The sequence below is a fragment of the Ciconia boyciana genome, chromosome 6 (genome assembly GCF_034638445.1).
Source record: "Ciconia boyciana chromosome 6, ASM3463844v1, whole genome shotgun sequence".
NCBI classification, from domain to species: Eukaryota; Metazoa; Chordata; class Aves; order Ciconiiformes; family Ciconiidae; genus Ciconia; species Ciconia boyciana.
The window spans coordinates 11,948,220-11,966,279 of NC_132939.1; the positions used below are offsets into that span (position 1 = coordinate 11,948,220).

Below are 18,060 nucleotides of genomic sequence, written 5' to 3' on the forward strand. Positions count from 1 at the left end.
TGTTCCATGGTCCTTCCTTTCTAAGCTGGTAAATCAAAGTACCAAGCACTGGAGAAGTCAGAGATCAAAGCCTTTCTGCCTACATCCTGGCATCATTTCTAAGTAATTTTTCTTTTGTGAGCAACCTGTTACACCTGAGCCTATGTAGTTTTGCTCAATTATTAATGCCTTCTGCATGTCTTTAGCTGACATAGGGGTATTTTTGCAGATAGGGTATTTTTTCTGACTTACTGTCTATCCCTTCTTGTTACTGGCGCTTACTGAAATCAGTGTATGAGGTTACACTGCAGGTTTTGTAAAGCACTTCTGATACCGTGGAAGGCATTTTCACAATGGTAAAGTTTGGATATGAAACTCTGGCGCTTTTGTGAGTAGGCCTGCAGTCAAATGAGAGGTAGAACCAAAACAAATCTGATGGACTAGTAACAACAAGCAACATGTCTGAATCTGTCTCTGCAACTATTTTTGCAGCCCTTTTCTGGCTTGATCCTTTCTCTTAATTGTAAACCTGTTTACCGTAACCTTTCTTAGGAAAAGTTGAAATCTGAATGAAGCTGAAAAAAATGAGTATTTCTTAATGGGCTTGAAAGGTTTTTATGGAGATAGAGCTAATGATGTCAGTGTGCTTTTCCATTGAAGCTGGCTATTTTGTTAGTCCCGTCATTCTCAGCAGTGTTGGTCAGAAGAGAGTTTCCTTTTTGAGGTATGCAATACGCATGTAAGTGAGTTTTTTACAAAACTTACTAGTTCATTATTTACAAAACTTACTTATTTTACAAAACATTACTTCATTATTCATCATTAGTTTCCTCTGTACTCGGCACTAGTGAGGCCGCACCTCAATACTGTGTTCAGTTTTGGGCCCCTCACTACAAGAGAGACATTGAGGTGCTGGAGCGTGTCCAGAGAAGGGCAATGAAGCTGGTGAAGGGTCTGGAGCACAAGTCTGATGAGGAGCGGCTGAGGGAGCTGGGGTTGTTCAGCCTGGAGAAAAGGAGGCTGAAGGGAGACCTTATCGCTCTCTACAACTGCCTGAAAGGAGGTTGTAGAGAGGTGGGGGTCGGTCTCTTCTCCCAGGTAACAAGTGATAGGACGAGAGGAAGTGGCCTCCAGTTGTGCCAGGGGAGGTTTAGACTGGATATTAGGAAATTTTACTTCACTGAAAGGGTTATCAAGCATTGGAACAGGCTGCCCAGGGAAGTGGTTGAGTTGTCATCCCTGGAGGTATTTAGAAGACGTTTGGATGAGGTGCTTATGGACATGGTTTAGTGGTGGACTTGACAGTGCTAGGTTAGTGGTTGGACTTGATGGTCTTAAAGGTCTTTTCCAACCTATACGATTCTGTGATTCTGTGGTTATTCAGAACCATATTCAATTAGTTATCATAGTGGAACTATGTTACCAGAATTTCCCAGTTGTCATTAGGGATGGGCCTTTCTGCTGCCATTTTCTGTTGCGTATTTTGATCCAGGTTCTTTACTTCATGGCCTTGTGGTACTATTTGTAGAGATGGTTAGTAATAGCTAAGGAGGCTGTTATTATATGATGAAACTTCAAGGAGAGACAAGCATGAGAAATAATGAAAAACATCACAACAGAGTCAATGTAGCATCAGTCATAAACTGGAGAAAAGTTATTAAATGTACAGCTTAGGAAAATAAATAAGAGAAAAAAATAAAAGAGGGAAAAAAGTGTATGACTGACAGCAGTTGATGGTCCAAATTAAGCAGCACAGAAGAGGATAAAGCATGTGCAGTGTACTGACTTGTGAAGTACTGAACTCTCACTGTTCAGGGCTGTCTTTATGACCTCGTCTGTAAACCAAGTAGTTGTTAACTGCAGATGCATATTGGAAGAGAGCACAACTGATTTATTTTAAAGCTTAAAGGCTTCCATAGATGGATCACGATACAATACAAACAGCCACAGTGCCAATTATAGATGTAAATGCTAAATTGCTTTAAAAATTATTCCTTATAGATGCTTTAGTATCATTGTGCCTTAGGTATCACTGAAATTACATTAAATACGGCAATATTCCTTACCCATTTAATCTGCTAAATGCTAGCTGTTAATGTTATTACATGAGTTCATGAACTTATTAGTTAAGGCCATCGGAAACTTGAAGCAGCCACTGGTGTTCTCACGGTCTTTCTTAAATCTTGATAAGGAAATATGAATGGCCAGGAGCAGCACTTGCATGGCAGATACGCAAGAAATAGGATGATGCAATGTAAAATTATACTGGTGACAAAACTGAAGACAGTCTTTCAAGAAAGGTCACTGCTAAACCTTTGCAGAGCCAATGCATCAGGGCCGTTAGAGGTGCCGTTCGTGGTTCTGAAACAGAGATAGGCATTTGTTGGGTAGAAAATATCCCCATGCAATTAAATAATTACATTATGCAAATAGAAGTTAAATAATAATGTTTTGCCAAGATGCTTGAGGACTACTACAATTACAGTTGGATACAATAGTCTTCATTTCCTTCCTTTCACAACTTAAGAATGCTGTTGTAAATTAAGTGGTTTTCCTGTACTACCCTGGAAATAATTGCGTTTTCACGGTGGGCAGAACGGTTCCTGTGCCATTATTAGCTGTTACCAAATGATGCTATAAGTACGCTTGATGGTAATTAAGAAAATCCTTTCCTGAATTCCTTGCTGTCTGATCAGGTTTTTTTTATCATATTGTTCTTTGAGTACCAGTTGTATAAGTTGCCTTACGAAAACTGGCAGAGACAAATGTGTATTGAGAAAAACTAACAATGTAAGCGTAGGTTATAAATAGATAACAAATGAAGGAAGGGAGAGGAAGGAAAGGGATACACTGGTACACTACAGCAGTTGAGATCAGTAAAAGGAAATGCATAACTTTTGTTGGGATAGGCTCTGTCTTTTCTTGTTGCTTCTAACACGTTGCTTTGTCTGCAGTTCCTTACTAATAATAAGGGATAGATGTTTTGTTGTCTGTTTGCTGCTTGGTTGTACACCTTCTGAAGAAAGCAAGTATTTAATTTATTACCAATTAACATAAACATTTAATGACTAACTTGGGTATTAGGAAACAAAGACAACATGGGGCACCTCCTACTCTCCTGACCTTGGTCTTCTCTCATTTCCTTGTTTCCTCTGTTGTTCTCTTTGCTGCTCCCTTGTACCTTTGTTCCCTCTTCCTTGTCATTTTCTGCCCTGTCTTAAATAGTTTTTCACAGAAGTGCCACCAGTTTCACTGATGGGCTCAGCTTTGGCTAGCAGTGAGTCTGTTGGGAAGTGTCTATGTCTGGTACAGGGCAGCACCTGACCTTCTCCCAGAGAGGCCACTCCTGCAGTCCCTCTGCTACCCAAACCTTGCTATTTGTACCCAATACACTAGAAGAGGCTATTGAAACCTGTGTGTGTGTGTTTCATTACAAGGGCAGTGTTAATGCAAGTTCATTCAAGCTTGAATTACTAGTAAAAATATCTTTTATTACTAGGAGAGAATTGGTTTCATGTCATGTACAATATGGATTTCAGCGGTGTCTTCTGATTTGGTGTTTCTGACTTATTCTATATAATGAGCAATAGAAAGAGGAGAGTGAATTTCCATCTTGGAGGCTGCAGCTAGTGAGATCAGATGAAGCAATAGATTTTATATTAGTATTAATTGCATAACTAGTAAACATGATGCAGAAAGTATGAGCTGAAGACATGCAGATGTTTATGGAAAACAAGCTGTGAGTTTTTTTGACTCTCATAATCAGTGTGTGACCAACCCCATGCTGATGCCATGACCAGCCAGGCTTCTGGAAGGAGACTTCCTCAGCCCAAGTGTACAGCCAGCAGACATCTGTGCGATTTATTTCTGTGTCAGTGGCAAAGTGTGGCAAAGTGGCAAAGTGTCAGTCTGCCAAGAGTTAATACCAGCTTCATGTCTGTGTACAGTGCTGTTCTTTGCATGGTGTGAAAAGTTAATGTAGAGAAGACCCCGTGTTAATATTTGCAGCAATATGCTGCGGGAGGTAAGCTTTCTTCCCACAGGAAAAATGGAACTGATCTTTCCTTTTTAGTAATAACTGGGCAGATAAATGTGCCTACCTTAGTATTGCTTCAGGCAGTACTACTTACTGGCTCACCTTTGAGCCTTAGCTTCCCATGATCATTCTGCGGTTGTAGAAGCAGGTGATAAGAACTGGCTGTGAGACTTCAGGCCAAGATCTATTTTCAGAGACTAAGGCATCAGATACGCTTGTTGACTAGTCGAAAGGCAGCTGATAGTCTTACAATAATTGTTTTTATTCCTGGTGAGAGTCTGCCTGAATAAAGTTGCTTCCCCCAAGGGTTTTCAGCCAAATAAAGGGAAGAAAGACTTTGTCATCAGAGATGTGTGCTTAACTCCATTGATTGGAAGTGTAATTGAAAGTTCTTGCTAATGCTTTTTTCCTGTAGAAAAATGTATTGAAATAACATGTTTGCTTAGTATACAAAAAACGGCTGCATTTGGCGAGTGGTTTATTAGAGCTTGTAAACTACATTCACAGATATCCATTGCTGGAAAAATCTTAGTCTTGCAGATACAACCTGGATTACTGAGTGCTTTTTCAGTCAGAAAACATCAAGAGATTCATAGATCACTTCAGAAGATACTCTCGCCCACAAAGTCATTAGATAAAATTCAATAAATGCCAGTGTGAGTGTGATTCTGTGAAGGTAGTTGTTTCTGGGATGGCTCTTCATCCATGGAAAATCATCCTTGGAACTGCCCATAGTTACAAATGCATATGCATGCACTATTCTTACCATGAGTCTTATTTTTATTCAGATGTCTTCATGCATTGGTGGGCTATTTGCATGTGAGTGGATCCTACAGTCTTCTGCCATAAGTGTAATAATAAATATAAAAGTTAAAACCTTCAGGGAAATTGTGCTTGATTTGGAGAAATCCAGATTAATGTAACGCACAACAGGGTTGAACAAATATTTGCATAGTTTTCTTGATTAGCATGAATGTACACGTTCTTGAAAAGTGCCAAGCAACATTAATTTCTACTGGCCAGGATCAGGAATGTATGATCTAAATATCTCTTAGGCTGTGAAGATAGTTTGTGAGATTCTTTTTGTAAATTCAAGTTGGTTTTGTGGAGATCACATAGTTGTCAAACAACAGATAGAGGTACCTGTGACTTTGCCATTGCTGTGATTTTTGGACTGGTATTTAAAAACTCTTCTGCCTTTCTCAAGTTAGGACCTTCTAAAATTATCTGAATTTATCAAGCTTTCTTAATTTCCGTTGCAGAGTTGTATGCAAACTCACAAGCTCCACTCTATCACATTTGCCTGTGTGGTAGCAGGGCCTGTCAGAGTAGTTTCCTCGTTTGACGGAGGGTTTAGCATGTCTTTCGTCTTTGAAGAACTTCAGCCCATTCCAGGATTCAGGCTGGGAAGCAGTACCTCGACAAGTAAAGAAACATTACATATTTACAGAGGTTGGAATGTAATGCAGGGAAGGAAGTGTCATTAGTTTCCTATCAGTATTGTCAGGGGAAAAAGGAAAACATCTTGAATGAATCAAACAACTTAATATTCTCAATTTCTGTTTTTGCATGTTGGGTTCCCTTTAGTAAGAGATCAAATTATGTACTTCCTGGCACTCTTTGGGAGTCACGATTCTGGTGGTATATGCTACTAGTATATAAACTGTTCCCTTTAGGTGTTTCCATGCAGCTAGCTTAAGCCAGCTGTCAGGTCTGTAGGTGACTGTGGGTACTGAGGAGGACTTCGGGCACATTTGAAGACTTTCCAAGGATTCGCTTTTATTTTTGTAAGTCTCTGTGTGACCAAACAGTTATGGTTTGTGAATACAGCTCTTCAGAAATGAGAGGTTTTATTTCAGTTGGTTAGTTGTTAATGGCTGTGGAGACCATTCGTAAGTAATTAGGACTTCCAGAAAATTAAGACTTTTTTTCTTTGTGAGTCACTAGTTTATGATGACAAATCAGGGTCAGGTCAGGCATTTGATCTTTCTTTATTAGTGTACTGTATATCATGAAGTGTTTACAGAGAGAGAGGGTTCTCTGGCTTAGATTGTGTGATCACCTGAGCAAAGACTGAAGGGCTGGGTGGAGGGGTGAGATGGTGCTGTTACAGAGAGCCGTACAAGTCACGCTGAACAGACTTCTTGAGCAACTAAATATGGAGAACAAATGCTGTGATTTCATTGTACTGCAACTCTTCCTAAATTAAGTTCTAGGTATATAATTTCCCATCTCCTCTATTTGTTATAGCAGCCAGAAATGTGGCCGTGTGGAACAAAAGCATTTTATAACGACACAAATATTACAAAGTGACAATCCCAGTAGCATCATTGCACACACCTAAATATGGACTACAATTCAAATAGGCTGGATTGGTCAGCTGGATATTATTATTATTATTATCACAATAATAAAATTATTGTGTGACTGACACTGGTTTGCTATTTAAACATGGATGCCAAGTGCAGTGAATTTTTTCTCTCTGTTGAATCTATAGTTTCAAAGAACTTATTTTACACACAGACTTCAGCAGCCATTTTGTGTGTTCTGTACAGACTCTCTCTTCTCTTCCTGTGTCTTTGTTTTTCCCCTTCAGAACTTGAATCTTTCTCTAGCAAGATAATTCAGGCTGAAATTAAGTAGTTCATCTTTGTATATAAAACCAAAATAACATTCTTGTTGCTTGATAAGAATCCTTTAGAAATGTAATTCATTTAGATTTATCAGTCCTGGCCTTTAGTCTGATTGTGATGAAAAGGAATTGTTTTTAACTAACTGTATTTTGAATATTAAATTTTGAGCCTTAGGAGCTAATAGTTACACTGCCACAAGAGGTATGTGAGGGCATGTTGTGTGAAGACTTACAGGCTGCTGTAAGCTGGCAGCATGTGCTGTTCTGTGTGGTGTTCTCCCTAAAGTTATGCTTTTTAAAGTAACGTACCCTGGAGCCTGTTGGAATGAAAGTCTAAAATTGTTTCTTTCTGTCTTTGTCTTTTGTAGAAGCTCCACCAAAACCGGAAGAAAATCCTGCTGAAGCGTTCACTGACTCATCTCTCTTTGCTCACTGGGGCCAGGATCTCAGTCCTGAAAACAGACGTATCGCACTTAAGCAATTCCAGTATTACGGCTATAACGCTTACCTGAGCGATCGCTTGCCACTGGACAGGCCCCTGCCTGACCTTAGGCCGAACGGGTAAGTGCTGCAGCTCGGCCTGGCATTGTAGGTCCTGAGCTGCGGAGTCTGTTAGCTCTCTTTCGCCTGCAAGTCTCGTGTTGGGTGATCACATAGAAGGTAGGTTACATACGATGGCCAGTAATTTCTGTCAAATATATGAAGGTTGGAAGTTGCAAATGTCTCCTGGTACACCGGAGTGCCCAAATTAAGTCCTATTAAAAGCCCACTAAGTATCCATTAAAAGGTCCCCAGGATCCTTTGGAGCCTCAATCTCACCTACAATTTACATTAGACAGCAAGAGTTTTACAGCTAAAAGAATAACCTTTCTGTGTTAAATTTCAGTTTTATCACAAGATCTGACTAAGATAGGAAGAAAATAAGAACTGCTCTTTTTGAAAGCCCAGAACTGTCTGATAAAGATCAGTAAGCAGGTGAAACTGCTGAGCTCTAGTGGCGAAATATGCCATTTAGGGAATCGGTGTGTACCAGATGAAAGCCCACGGAGCCTCCTTTACTGGGCTGTTCTCTGCTGGGAAGCGCGCACGTCAGGCAGGGTAAATACGTCCACTGTTATCCCACAATGGCTTGGTGAGATGGATGGGACCAAGGGAGTGAACAACCCTCCTTTCAGTGCATTTGGGGCCTGTTCTGGTAAGACCATTCACAGAGACGGTTAATGCTCAACTTATTTTCAGCCTTGGTGATACATCTGATCCTTTGAACAAACAGCAGCTCTGGGAGTGGGGAAATGGGTGGAGGGAAAACTGCTTTTTTGCAGCTCATTAAAAAAATAAATATTTAAAATAAACATCATGGGTACTTACTGAACTGAACCAGTAACCAAGATGTGAAAGGCTTCTTAGTTCCTTGCCAATTCCAAAAGCAATCCGGGTGTGATCTTACTCACTTACTTTAACCAAATGTTTTAATAACTAAATCAGTAAGCAGTACATTTTACCCTGTATTAAGTTGTCTGATAATAATGAAAAGATATGAACACCATTCCAGGCAACAGTTTAGCGATTTTAAATATATTTATGGTATATATTATTATATATCACATTTTAGAAATATTTATGTTGTAGATTTGCTGAAATAATGACTTTAAGGAAATCAAGGTCCATACAATTATATTTGTATTTTGGTTAAATCAGTTTAGTGCTGTCTGTAGGGGCGATCTTTTTTTTTTAATTGTAAACTACTTTAGAGGAAAAATAAATCTTCTGTAACTAAGAAGACATCAATGACAGAAATGTGTCTGTTCTTATATCTCTTTTGAAATGACTCTCCTGAATTATTTCAATCTGCATTTTTTATAACTATGGGTTTTAAAAATTAAAGAGACAGAGAAAATGAATGTTACTGTAGCAGAAAGAAATAAATTAGGGTTGGAATTTTAAAAGCAACTCCAGTTAGAAACGAATCATGATTCTAATTTCTGTGAAATTTTTGATCCTTGGTTAACTATCTGCCAGAAACATGTTAGACATTAGAATATGTTTATGGATGCATGTGTACAAAATAATGGCTTAGTAATGGTAGCTCAGGAAGATATATCTCCTCCCCCCCCCCCCCCATGGTTCAGGAGCAAGTAGGTAATCTGACACTGAAATGTAGTAAATCCTGATACTGAGGGAAATGAAAAGTGTTGTCAGGTAGTATGTACACTGTTTGCTGTATATACAGCACCCTGTGGAATACAGAGCTTCATGGTATTCTGAAAATCATGTTGCTGAAAAAAATTCCCGCTCCTGATATGCAAATTCTCATTTCTGTGAGAGCACACATGTGGCTATTGTGGGGAAAAAAACCTACCCTGCAAGAGTATGTTTTCTACTATAATAATCAATTTTTAGGATTTGTAGCACCTTTTTTAAAAGCAAATTGCATTAGTCACTTCCAGAGTCTCTATAGATGTATTTAAATTCTCCATGGGCAGATACTGGGCTCAAGCAGCATAGCATGAAAGCCAAGGACAGCTTGGTCTGAAGAGAGCACACAGCAAGTGGTATGGAGACTGACTTAATCAACTTTGCTGGACCTTAGTCGGTTGTGGTATTCCTGTTCTGACTAGAAATGCACAAAATCACAGATACGACAGAGGTACCACAATAGCTCTGGACAGTTAGCCTAGGCCTAACCGAGCTCATTAGCCTGGATTTAGCAGTGGTTCTGCAAGAGTCAGTGTGACATTGGAATCCCAGCAAAGGCTTGGAAGCAGGTAGCTAAAGGAATGGAGTTCATATAGGTACGTCTGGGCTCAGTTGTGGTCTATCGTCTGTATTCATAACCTATCGTATGAAGTATAGGAAGTTGGAAAGACAACAGAAATATACTTATAACTGAAGTCTAATGTAATTCGTATATGGTTGGCGCCAGCTGAGATTGGGAGAATTAAGTGATCTGCCAAGAGTGTGTGGTGTTAGTAGCGCCTTTTGTATCATACTGGTATGACTCAGCCTTGACTTGCTTTCTGCATGAAGTGCTCTGAGTATTCACATCAAAATAACTTAGCAGAGGAGCTCAGCATTTCTTCGCAAGATTCTGCAATAAGAGAGGCCAGTCCACATATGTAATAACCCCGTATTATAGCATAGAGGATTTTCTAGGGTTGACATTGTCAACATTTAATGCCATGAGAAAACCAGATGACAATTAGAGATAGCTGAGCCACAACACATGTGGAGGAGAGGGCAAATATTCGGCCTTGCCCAGTCCTCCAATGTGGGTCTCATGCAGAGGTGGGAAACCACATTTAGTAGTTAGGGCAGCACACTCTGCCCAAGCCCCTGAACTCTGGTTTCTCTGGAAAAAAATGACCATCAGTCAGATGGAAACATCCAGCAGATTGCAGTTGGGTCAGGCTGTGGCAGTTACCACACCTTGCAGCGGGACCTTCTCATGTTTTAGGTACTGCAGAGTGGTTTCTAACCCTCTGTACAGCTATGAGCCTCATGTCCTGTGATAAAACGTTCAGAATTTGATTACTTTTCACTGTGAATATTTGCACTAGGACAGTGGAGTCCCTAGCACAGTCCAAAATAATCTGTTATAATACAGATTACAATAAATAACTCCCCTGGATATCCCAGGCTCCTGAAGTAATCGGCACATCCTGAAGTAGGCTCCGTTTTTGTGGTACTTAGTAGACAGTACAAGCAGTATTGTGGAGTATTGCTTATACTGTCTCTCCCAAGGCCTCCATTTATTTTCTGCTGCTGAAATTGGGTGCTCTGCTGTTTACCACCCTTACGTGCATCTGTTAGCCCCTAACATATCTACATCACAGACTAACAAATAACTACTGGCTGTAATGAGCTTGGAAGCATTGAGGAAGGGTGTTGCCCTTACTGTGTGCAGGAACAGGATAATAATTCTGTGTTAGTTATAATTCTGTTGTGCTCATTACTTTAAGTAGGGCAAGCAGTACCCACAAAGCTTGTCATGAGTGAAATGTTGAACAAGCTCACAAAGAAAGACATTATTAAAACTTGGGTTGTTTAGGGATCCCAAAGCTGTGTACCAAATCTCCTTTCGAGTGGATGCACTTAGGATTCTGCTTTGTTGGCTTGTAAATTTTTTGTTGCCTGATCCAGTGTGCTGAAGCACATGTGGGAAAGAGAGATAACATTCTTTTTTGCTTATGTGATGAGAGAGTGAGGGGTAGTGGAAAAAGAGACATGCAGCAGGACCCCAGCAGAGGAACTATTCTGCAGAGTTTTGCTCCTGCACAGCTCATATGATATGAAGGAGCTGACCAGAAGGCATAAAGCAACTTTTTTAGTCAGCCAAACTTTGCATTGGTAAAAACAGTATTTGTATGAAGAAGCAAAGGCAGGAAGGGTGGAGAGGTAAAAGAAGCATTTAAAGGTCAGATGTTTTTTCTTCTTTGGAGATTGCTAAATAGTATGGTATAGCATTTGGCTTGTAGCAGGTTTGCCCTTTTCCTAGCTGAGTCAGTGCTGTTTGGCGTCTAGACCAGTGCAGAGGAGATGTCCTGTTTCCTGTGCAGAGAAAGGCTTTGGCCATTTTGTAAGTACTTCTTGTTTCAAACAGTTCACCAGTCCCAAATTGTATTACTTTGAGGCTCAATTTGGCAAGGAACAATGGTAGAAGCCTTGAAGAGCAGCAGAATTAGGTTTGTGATAAAGTGGGCACAAACAGAGCAAGCGGGATACCCACTGAATGCAAATATAACTACAAGGGAGAAAAATTAAGCATTGGCTGGTTGAGGGGAGTGACGCGTTTTAGGAGAAAAGCTGTTTATGTATGTACATCTGTCCAAAATGTCCATCAGTGCTATGGTGGTATATGCAGTCTTGAATGTAGTGTGCAAGATGTCAGACTTCCATAAACCTGTAGGTTTTCCTTTATTAAAACTGATGTAAGAAAAACAGGTGATCTCAAATTGTGAGGTTCAGGCTGGGCATTTGCATGTTAGCTCTGCTTCTACCCAAAAGCCAGCTCCTACAGGCTTGCATTCCCTAAGTGTTTGCTTCCACATGTGTCTGTGAAACAATTCTGTTTTGCTGGGCTTATATTACTTACGGATATGGCTCCATGTTCATTTCTGACCGAGTTCTTTCGTTTCTACTCATGAAAGATAGCATAAATATTGCATGTTGTATTTGGTGTTTCAAAGGAACCCTTTAAAAAGAGCACAAAAGCCTGGTACTTTACCTATTGTATTGTTTTGGACAGAAGTCCTAGAATTACCAAATTATTCAGCATTCTTGTTAAATACCTAATGTTTAATTCTGTCATATTTCCCACTCTCTTTTACTCATCTCTCTACCTTTGATTCTTCGTTTTCTTGTCTCACTTTTGCCTGCCTTCAAACTGACTCATAGCAGTGGTGTGTACTGCCTGAGTGGCCACCCTCTGTGATTCTGATCCGTGCTTCAGTTTGTCCCGTCTGAATGTATCTCCTCAAATGACTGCTCTAGAAGTATTTAATATCACTAGCAGTGATACTGAATCAGCTGCAGTCTCCAAGCTGCTGTAATAACCTAAGTTAGTAATGAGGTAGGCTTCTTGGTTTTGATCTTTCCCGTTGTCTCCTTTAACTGAAAGAAGATGCGATGCAGTAATCTGCGCACGCTCTCTCTCTCGTTTTCTCTCTCTCAGTCTCTTATTAATGTGTCATAACATGTGAATGTTCTTTCACTTGGCATACATTTACACTAAAACATACTGACAATAATCCATGGCATAATACTGTGAGAGGCTGACAATTTTTGGCCAAATAGCTATACAGAATTCTTCTCATGTTCATCCAGAAATTAGTTTTATTGAGATAATCAACTCCCAGCTTACTGTTCTTATTGCTGTATTCAGATAAAGGTCTTGCTTTTAAGTACCAAGAATAAAATGGACCTTTATTGTATAATTTTATCGATATGAATAGCTTTTATTAAAAGGAGTGGGGAATCAATCTGTTACAATTAAATCTATGCTGTAAGATGCTTAGGAGACCAAGAGCTAATAACTCTTGTGTGATCTTGGAACTTATCTGCATATTTGTCAAGTTCCCTGCCTGTTATCTAATCTTTCCTTATTACAAATTTTTTGTTTGTTTTTAGGGATTTATGCCAGGAGCAAAAAAAATGTTGGCCATGTTTGCTTATAGTTATATCGTAGCTCTATATTCAAATTCCTCACACGATTGTATGCCTGCCTTTGTTCCCTTGTAATAGAAGATGACGACCACAAACAAAGATTTCTAGATTTTCAGCAGAAGTACTGTCTTGCTGGCTGTCGTTCTGTAATAATAGATTGTAATCCTTAGAGATCAGGAAAAAAGCCCTTTTTATATGTTGTTCAATGCCAGCCTTGTTAGCATAGTTCAGTTAACACTTAAAATACTGATAGTAGCGAAAGGAAAAATGAAGAATTATCACAAAATGAGATTATAAACATAAATAGTTGAGGTGGAATTCTTAAAAGACTCAGTTCTTTTGCAAGAGTTTTAGTCCTATTTATTTCATTTATGCCAGAATGGGGCTTTTTTCCTCCCATACATCTTCAACTTCCATTTGCCATTTTGGCTGATCACAAAATGTTACCAGATCTTGAAGAAAGTACAATTCTGTTTCTGCTTGTGCTTCTGAGAAATTCTTATTCTGTTGGAACTAAAGCTCCCTCCCACATATGTTCTTAAAACAATACCTTAACCCCCAATGTTGTAGTAATATGCTTTATTGCATCCTGTGCTTTAAAAGAAAAAAGTGGAATACATGACATAATTTAGTGATTAAAACAAAAAAATGTGTTCTCTTGCCATTGTTGGCTGCGATACCCATGTCACTCTTGGTGAAAGGTTCTCAAAAATTTCAGAAAATAATTATTTTTCATAATTTATATACTTATTTGTAGAAGGTCTCAGAGATAAGTTATTAATACAGGAAATAATTCTTGCTTTGTTGTTCTTACTGCATAGTTATGCTAAACTAATTTTAATGTGACTGGCTAAATTGTCTTATCACAATGCATATATTCTAGAGGAATATAATTTTCTTGTGGACAAATACTTGAAAGAAGATTCATAATGTATGCTGTCCTCCATTTACCAGTTGTGCTTGAAATAGAACACCAGGAGTTTCTCTAAATTTCTGGTAACCATGACAACTGTTACTTTAGTGTTATTAGCCCAATGTAATTTAGCAGAGTAGGTTGCTAGAGGTAATTTTCTAGCTACATTGGGGTGATACTCATTGTTGGAATTCTAAATAATATTTAGAATTTATATTTAAAAATTACCCAGTCACAATACTGACATATACTCTCTACTTTGTGGATTTGTTTTTTTAGTGACAGCCTCACTTTGCGGAGGGGCAGGCTAGGGGTCTTGTCCGAGGCCCCTGGATGAGTCCAAGGCAGAGCTGTCATTGAAACTTGTACGTTGCTGGTTGCCACTCAATCGTTCAATTCTTAGGGCTTAATGGATCTAAGATTTTGATCCATACAGTTTCCTCCCTTTTTCCCCCTTTAGTATATGTTCTATACACAGATACACGCACCCTTTCTCTGTAGCTATTTCTTGTTCATTCCTAGAAATATGGAATTTTATTCCTCATAAAACTTGGCATAAAGAGGCAGACAGACATGTGTGAAACTGCACAAGTGCTCTGCATTCTGTGCATGACCTGAGGTGTGTGGGTTTAATTCTGATTTGTTTAAATTTAAAAAAAGTAGGTAATTTTTATTGTCATCATCTGGTACGAAAAACAATGTGTGCAGGAAAATGCATTTTTAAAAAACTCTACACATATTGAAAAAGAAGCAAATTCAAGCAGGAAGTAAAGATGATAAATGAGTCCGAATGGAAAAAACGAAAACATGAACTCAGTTTAGGAATGTACCCTCGTTGAAACAGAATCCATTTGAAAAGACTAAAGAAATTAGACACAACAGGAGCCTAATTCTATTCTCTTGTATCGTAAGTAGTTATCTTTTAATGTATGGTGGAGCAAAAAGACATTCACAGCATTAAACACTTTGTTCTTGTCTTGCACAAGGTGCCCGACAATGGAAAATCTTGTCCAGTGTGATCTAATTTGAAAAGATGTAAATGAATGCAGGTAGGAAAAACAATACAAATAATTTCCTTTAAATGGATGGAAGACATGTCAGAAGCAGAAATTTTGTCTGAACGTTTCAGTTTAGGCATGGATTTATGGTAGGACAGCAGTGTTTTGGGGGCTGGTTTTGTCATCTGGAACATTTTTGGAATATAGTTTGTCACTAATTTCCTACAAAAGTGTATTTTACATATATCTCAATCTTAGATTAATTAACAGAGGAGGAAAAAAAATAGTTTTTAAGGAAGCAACTTCTTTGAACTATTTTCAGTGTATTTTCATTGCCATTTAAAATATTTTCCAAAATCACTGTGTTCCTCTTTATCTGATAGGTTACATATCTTACCATTTTGCTAGACTTCTGTTTTTATCTTCTTTGTACATTGGTATGGCTGAGGATCACAAATATTACTATGCCTAAGCTAGACAGCTAGAAGATAGATTGGCTGTAGCTTTGTTTGCTGGACCATTTTATATCTCTATGCATTTTGGCTGCAAGTGAATCACTAAAATAACAGGCTTTGCAGGTTCTTCACAGGCTAATACTGAAAATTATTTTGGTATATTTAAGCCTGTTAACTAGTTTGTAGGCCAATTTTCAAAACTTGGATGAAATTTCAATTATTACATCAAACAGAAATGTGCTAGCTTTATAAGGGTGTACAGGTGTAGAATTTTGTTAGTAATTTCTCATTATGCCCATGCAAATTTTTACATCTAACTTGCATATAAGAGATGACATTCACAAAGTAATAGTATCCAGACTGCATATGAAATTTTTTTTGTCAATGCAGAACAGCATGCACATGCACACACACCGTATAACATGAACAGGTCTGTTCTTCAAGGAGCTGGATCTGCAATGGTCTTAGCATGTTTTGGAAAACTGTGAGGGTTAGTATTTAAAAACTGTAGTGTGATCATAAGTACAGGGGCCTCCCAGACACTTTGAGCCTGAAATATAGACCTTGAAAATCCTATTTTCACATGCCGCTTAACCCTGGTGGCACCTAAAATTCACATTTGCCAAAGATTCACCTCAGATTTGACAGTGCTGAGCCCAAATCAATTTGTACTCAGTCATCTGTGCAGTGTTTTTAAGCCAGTGCTTTAAGAGATGGTGCACCACAGAAGATGACCTTTCTTTAATGAATGATTTCAGAGGTTAAAATACTCACTCTAGGGTACAGGGGGCAGGTGTGGAGAACTGTCTTTTCTCCTTAAGAAGATTTGAAAACTTATGTGTGTATATAGAGTTGGGACTGTTTAGCCTAGAGAAGGGGAAGCTCAGGGGCGATGTCATCAATGTGTATAAATATCTGAAGGGAAGCTGCAAAGAGGACGGAGCCAGGCTCTTTTCAGTGGCGACCAGTGACAGGACCAGAGGCAATGGGCACAAACTGAAACACTTTTTTACTGTGAGGGTGACCGAGCACTGACATAGGTTGCCCAGGGAGGTTGTAGAGTCTCCATCCTTGGAGATACCCCAAAGCTGCCTGGACAGGGTCCTGAGCAGCTGGCTGTAGGTGACCCTGCTCGAGCAGGGGCTTGGACAGGATGACCTCCAGAGGTCTGTTCCAACCTCAGCCATTCTGTGATTCTGTATTGCTTCCTAATAAAATGCCCTGACACCTGATTTGCAGGCTCTGTGAAGGTGCCTTTATTCCTTCAGCCAAAGCAGCACTTCTTAAATGAAAACAATAAATATTAGCTTGCAAAAGAAAGAAAAAAGTGATCACAAGAGTTACTGTGGCATTATAATCTAGAAGATTGGACATAGCCATAAGGGGTGAAGTCCAGGGTTTAAAATGCATGAACATCCATTGGAATGGGTACTGCAATACAGGTCCTTGGAACACAAGGCTAGAGAGACTTACTTGGTATCAGTCCAACCTAGCGTACATTTAATTGCTCCACAGAAAGTGGAATTGCTCTGAAAAGGGGGACTGAAAATAATCACACCGATCTGGCAAGTAGTTAGATAGCTCTCTGGGGAGATCAGGGAAGATTGAACTCATGCTCCTTCTGTCCTGGTTGAAGGTTTTAACTCCAGAACTACTGGCTAAAAGAGAAAACTAGTGCTGCCTTGCACTAGTTGTCTTCTGAAAGAAAAGGCAGCTCCCTCTGCCTCTTCTTTGTATGTTGTAATGTTGTGTTTTGAATAAAATGTTTTATTTGAATATGTAAATGTTTTATTTTGAATAAAAAACACTCAGGTTCTTATCTCTAGGAAAGGACCTGTGGCTCTGATTAATTCAGAGCTCCCACAGCGCTTCATGGAGAAAACTTCTCCTTTCCTGTCTTGTTGGTGTGCTTCTGAGCAGCTATGTCTTTTACAGGTTACATATCACTGTGCTGAAAGATGCAATATTTAAATTTCCTTTATGAATCTATTGATAAGTCCTTCTTAGAAAATCTTGATTGCCAGCAAAACTCCCTGAAACCAGTAAGAATCATGACTGCACCTGCTTTTAAAGGCCAGGTATAGAAGATGTCCAAATGTAAGCCTTTGTGAAAATCAGATTCTCATAGAGTAGTGAAATTTCATTACAAGTCATCTTTAATGAATTGGCATTAACTTTAAAGAAAAAAAAAGGCGGGGGGAGGGAATTGATTATAAGTGGCACAATGACACTTCCACAAGCTGTTGTTACATTTGATCTGCTGTCCAGCGGTACTCAAAAAAAAAAAAAAAAGTGACATGCTTTTAGCTCTCCTGAAAGCTTCAAAGAAAACTTTTCAGTCTGATGCTTAAAGCTGAAAGCTCTCTTACCAGTGAAAACAGGGGACTAACACACCAGTAGAAATAAAAACTGATTTTGGAAAGTAAGTTTTGATTTGCTATGCGGCCAAAAGACCAAGCTACAAGTGGGAATCAGTAAATCCCAACACCATTTTAATTGTTTCACTCTTGTATTGATGCCATGGAACAAAAAGCTGTGGATCTCTGTGAACAGGTTTCTTATTCATTTCTGAAAGATGAGTGAACCAGCTTATTAAAAAATGTAGTGTACACCTTTTAAGGATAAAACTGTTGTCTTTACTTTTTCAAGACTGTGGTTTCTGTCTTACATGTCTATATAATTCTTTCACATGGTGGCAGAGAGAAAAGTACCTACAATATTAAATAACTTATTTAATGTGATTTCCATCAGTTTCAAACTGATGACTGAATTGAGAAAATTGGTTAACCAGCTGAATTTTGAATATTATCTGTATCTCAGTGTTTTTGGATGTCACGTGTCCTGTACACTGGCTCTTTTCAGAAGCTTTAAAAACATACATGCAA

General features: G+C 38.9%; 1 protein-coding gene across 3 annotated transcripts in view; it reads left to right on the top strand.

The window, feature by feature from the left end:
• The window catches only part of GALNT18 (polypeptide N-acetylgalactosaminyltransferase 18), a 253,491-nt gene that overhangs the window by 114,072 nt on the left and 121,359 nt on the right, over window positions 1-18,060 (top strand). For all 3 annotated transcript variants that reach the window (XM_072864367.1, XM_072864369.1, XM_072864368.1), the window contains exon 3: window positions 7,016-7,208. In XM_072864367.1, the coding sequence (XP_072720468.1) occupies window positions 7,016-7,208 (193 nt within the window). The remainder of the gene's footprint in view (window positions 1-7,015; window positions 7,209-18,060) is intronic.